Source organism: Penaeus vannamei, chromosome 16 (genome assembly GCF_042767895.1).
Source record: "Penaeus vannamei isolate JL-2024 chromosome 16, ASM4276789v1, whole genome shotgun sequence".
NCBI lineage: Eukaryota > Metazoa > Arthropoda > Malacostraca > Decapoda > Penaeidae > Penaeus > Penaeus vannamei.
In genome coordinates this window covers 5,519,290-5,524,308 of record NC_091564.1, presented here as the reverse complement: position 1 = coordinate 5,524,308, position 5,019 = coordinate 5,519,290, and the positions used below count along the sequence as shown (strand labels likewise).

At 47.4% G+C, this 5,019-nt stretch overlaps 1 protein-coding gene across 1 annotated transcript; it reads right to left on the bottom strand.

Moving 5' to 3' along the window:
- Positions 1-587: 587 nt before the first annotated feature.
- Positions 588-4,702, bottom strand: LOC138864372 (serine/threonine-protein kinase PRP4 homolog). The gene is made up of 9 exons (XM_070130978.1): positions 4,565-4,702; positions 3,605-3,760; positions 3,221-3,373; positions 2,837-2,989; positions 2,389-2,541; positions 2,133-2,285; positions 1,749-1,901; positions 1,187-1,387; positions 588-650 (listed from the first exon to the last, which is right to left on the bottom strand). Exons 1-9 carry the CDS (start codon positions 4,700-4,702, stop codon positions 588-590), a joined length of 1,323 nt encoding a protein of 440 aa, XP_069987079.1.
- Between the last annotated feature and the right edge of the window lie 317 nt (positions 4,703-5,019).

Sequence of the window (5,019 nt, the reverse complement as noted above, 5' to 3'; positions counted from 1 at the left end):
CCATTGCCATTTCGTGCTGTTAATGCCATTGTCATTGTAGTTGCTGTTGTCTTTTGATCATGAACCACGCTCAGACCCACAACTCAAGACAGAGCAGAGTTGCTTTGACCATTGAATTGATTCGTGTTATTCCCATCACTTGTCTTGGTGATTATCACTATCATCCATCATTATGATTATCACTATTATCATCACAGTAACTACTACGGTCAGCACCATCAGAGGCATCACCAGAGTATCCACCTCCGACGCTGGACTCAGGCACTCGGCGGCGGGGTAGAGTGCCATTCCCAAAGTGCCAATCCCAAAGTGCCATTCCCAAAGTGCCATTCCCAAAGTGCCAATCCCAAAGTGCCATTCCCAGAGTGCCATTCCCAAAGTGCCAATCCCAAAGTGCCATTCCCAAAGTGCCATTCCCAAAGTGCCATTCCCAAAGTGCCATTCCGCGGTAATTAAAATACAGGGATTATTAATTACCGCCCGGAGGATCGCCTAAATAGTCTGGCTTTCCCCGAACCACCTACTTGCAATGATTTAATGGTCAGTCCGCCAGTGTGATTAATTGATTAATGAAATCGCAGGTGAGATTACGCTCTCGAGAGTCCCTGTATTACGTGGACTGGTGCTGTTGAGGCCGCCTGCTGTTTGAGCTAATAATAGCAGCGTTCGTGATGTTGGGTAATGAGAGTAGCGAAAGTTTTCTAGTCGTATTGGTTGTAATAGAGTAGTTATGGTGACAAGGGGGGGGGGGGATAAGAGGATAAGGGGATAAGAGCAGCGTGATAATAGTGTTGGTCATATGATGGCGATGTGAATAATCGTGATTAGGGAAATGCTTTGATAATGATAATGCTTGCACTGATTGTAATAATTGTGATAATTGCTTGTAATGTTGATATAAAAAGGTAGATTATACTTAACGTTATTGATAATGATAGTAATGTTAATGATATTTATGATAATGATATGGTAATGGTATTTATGATAATGATGTTGCTCAATGGTTATAATGAGATTAATGTCATGTCATCATAAGTAATAACACATTGTAATAGAAATTTATAATAGCTATTACAATGAAGATCGTTTCATTGATGTCGGTAGTAATAGCAATGACTTGATATCCTGATGATACTGATAGTTGTGATGATTCATTAGTTTTAATAATCGCGATGATAAAAATCACAGCCATGACGACACATGTCTTCGGGCCTTTGGAAGTGTCGCTCGGAATTTCACTTTCAGAAATGACGCAGACCAGCTGTGCCACTCTGCAGGCGACGGTGCCTTGCTGACCTTTTTTTTGCGCGTGGACACTCGAGTCTGCGTTCAGAAGATGAGAAGACCTTAGCCTTAGCTGACCTTTTTTTCGCTCGGACACTTGAGTCTGCGTTCAGAAGATGAGAAGACCTTAGCCTTAGCTGACCTTTTTTTTCGCTCGGACACTCAGGTCTGCGTTCAGAAGACGAGAAGACCTTAGCCTTAGCTGACCTTTTTTTCGCTCGGACACTTGAGTCTGCGTTCAGAAGATGAGAAGACCTTAGCCTTAGCTGACCTTTTTTTTCGCTCGGACACTCAGGTCTGCGTTCAGAAGATGAGAAGACCTTAGCCTTAGCTGACCTTTTTTTCGCTCGGACACTTAGGTCTGCGTTCAGAAGATGAGAAGACCTTAGCCTTAGCTGACCTTTTTTTCGCTCGGACACTTAGGTCTGCGTTCAGAAGATGAGAAGACCTTAGCCTTAGCTGACCTTTTTTTCGCTCGGACACTTGAGTCTGCGTTCAGAAGATGAGAAGACCTTAGCCTTAGCTGACCTTTTTTTCGCTCGGACACTTAGGTCTGCGTTCAGAAGACGAGAAGACCTTAGCCTTAGCTGACCTTTTTTTCGCTCGGACACTTGAGTCTGCGTTCAGAAGATGAGAAGACCTTAGCCTTAGCTGACCTTTTTTTCGCTCGGACACTTAGGTCTGCGTTCAGAAGATGAGAAGACCTTAGCCTTAGCTGACCTTTTTTTCGCTCGGACACTTAGGTCTGCGTTCAGAAGATGAGAAGACCTTAGCCTTAGCTGACCTTTTTTTCGCTCGGACACTTAGGTCTGCGTTCAGAAGATGAGAAGACCTTAGCCTTAGCTGACCTTTTTTTCGCTCGGACACTTGGGTCTGCGTTCAGAAGATGAGAAGACCTTAGCCTTAGCTGACCTTTTTTTCGCTCGGACACTTGGGTCTGCGTTCAGAAGATGAGAAGACCTTAGCCTTAGCTGACCTTTTTTTCGCTCGGACACTTGGGTCTGCGTTCAGAAGATGAGAAGACCTTAGCCTTAGCTGACCTTTTTTTCGCTCGGACACTTAGGTCTGCGTTCAGAAGATGAGAAGACCTTAGCCTTAGCTGACCTTTTTTTCGCTCGGACACTTAGGTCTGCGTTCAGAAGATGAGAAGACCTTAGCCTTAGCTGACCTTTTTTTCGCTCGGACACTTAGGTCTGCGTTCAGAAGATGAGAAGACCTTAGCCTTAGCTGACCTTTTTTTCGCTCGGACACTTGAGTCTGCGTTCAGAAGATGAGAAGACTTTAGCCTTAGCTGACCTTTTTTTCGCTCGGACACTTAGGTCTGCGTTCAGAAGATGAGAAGACCTTAGCCTTAGCTGACCTTTTTTTCGCTCGGACACTTAGGTCTGCGTTCAGAAGACGAGAAGACCTTAGCCTTAGCTGACCTTTTTTTCGCTCGGACACTTAGGTCTGCGTTCAGAAGATGAGAAGACCTTAGCCTTAGCTGACCTTTTTTTCGCTCGGACACTTAGGTCTGCGTTCAGAAGATGAGAAGACCTTAGCCTTAGCTGACCTTTTTTTCGCTCGGACACTTAGGTCTGCGTTCAGAAGATGAGAAGACCTTAGCCTTAGCTGACCTTTTTTTCGCTCGGACACTTGAGTCTGCGTTCAGAAGATGAGAAGACCTTAGCCTTAGCTGACCTTTTTTTCGCTCGGACACTTGAGTCTGCGTTCAGAAGATGAGAAGACCTTAGCCTTAGCTGACCTTTTTTTCGCTCGGACACTTAGGTCTGCGTTCAGAAGATGAGAAGACCTTAGCCTTAGCTGACCTTTTTTTCGCTCGGACACTTAGGTCTGCGTTCAGAAGATGAGAAGACTTTAGCCTTAGCTGACCTTTTTTTCGCTCGGACACTTGAGTCTGCGTTCAGAAGATGAGAAGACCTTAGCCTTAGCTGACCTTTTTTTCGCTCGGACACTTAGGTCTGCGTTCAGAAGATGAGAAGACCTTAGCCTTAGCTGACCTTTTTTTCGCTCGGACACTTAGGTCTGCGTTCAGAAGACGAGAAGACCTTAGCCTTAGCTGACCTTTTTTTCGCTCGGACACTCGAGTCTGCGTTCAGAAGATGAGAAGACCTTAGCCTTAGCTGACCTTTTTTTCGCTCGGACACTTAGGTCTGCGTTCAGAAGATGAGAAGACCTTAGCCTTAGCTGACCTTTTTTTCGCTCGGACACTCGAGTCTGCGTTCAGAAGATGAGAAGACCTTAGCCTTAGCTGACCTTTTTTTCGCTCGGACACTTAGGTCTGCGTTCAGAAGATGAGAAGACCTTAGCCTTAGCTGACCTTTTTTTCGCTCGGACACTCGAGTCTGCGTTCAGAAGATGAGAAGACCTTAGCCTTAGCTGACCTTTTCGTTGCAATGTGGACCTTGCTGAGGTAGTTCAGCGGCGGCGTTCTCGGCGAGCGATCTTGCTGACCTGCGTTCGATCCCGCGTGTTGCTAGTGGATGGTAACCCCAGACATGCCTCGCACACAGAAGGTAATTTAGAAACAAATGAAACAGACAGCATGTCACAGCAATGAATATCCATTGTAACAGATGGAAATGAACTTTACTTTTTTTATCTATTTATTCATCTATTTTTATTTTATTTATATATTTATTTTTTTTTATTTTTTTATTTTTTTTTTTTTGTATTTGCGAAAAGGGAATTGAACCCTGTCATAATGAAAGGCGGATACATGAACACCGACGAATGAGCGAACAACGGAGACAGACAGATGTCGAAATGAGAGACTGGCAGTTGGGAATAACGAAGAGAAGAGGAGGTTCGAGCCGCATGTGTCGCGCGGCGGCTCGGAGTTTGCGCAACGGATTTCCCTTCCTTTTCATTTTCCGACGACGGACGGGGGGGGGGGGTTCTGACTCCCACTCTCCTCTTGCTCCTCCTGCCCTTAGTTCTTCTTCTTCTTCTTCTTCTTCTTTTTCTTCTTCTTCTTCCTTTTCTTCTTCCTCTCCTCCTCCTCCATCCTCCCCTTCCTTATCTTCCATTTCTTCCTCCTCCTCCTACTCCCAGCCCTCATAATCCTCCTTTCCCTCCTCCTCCTCCTCGTCCTCATTCCACTCCTCCTTTTCCTCCTCCTCCTCTCAGTCCTCTTCGTCCTCCTACCAATCCCCTAAGCCTCCTCATCCTCATCCTCTTCGTCCTCCTAATCCTTCCTCTTCCACCACCTTCTCTATCTCCCTTTTCTTCTCCTTCTCTTCCTCTTACTCCTCCCCCTTCTCCCCCTCCGCCAGGAGACATTTCCTCTGTCTGCGGCGGCGGCGGCGGCGTGTCCCTCGAGCCCCGGCAGGGCGCGCGGCGTCGAGGGCCTCCGCGCGCCGCCGGTCTGGTCGCTCACGTGATGCAGGAGGCGGCGCGGGCCTTTTTGTCCGGTCATCTGGGCGCTGATAAGATCGGTGGGCGGCCGTTTTTGCTCTGCCAGGTGGCGGGACGTCTTTTTTTCCACTTTACACGTGGAAATACGATGCATGTGTCAGCAGTCCGTCATGGCTGGACAGTTTTTGCCCGCCCTTCGACATTCCCGAATATTGTGATTGATCGACCGCCTTCGCCTGCTGCTCCTGCAGCCTGGTCGCGGCCGCCACCGCCCTCGCCGCCTCTCCTCACGGTGGTAGGCGGCGGAGAGTGGCAGCCACGCCCTCACGCCCACATCGCGCTTTGCCTCTTGGTCTGCCGAAGTGTCTTTCATTTGAC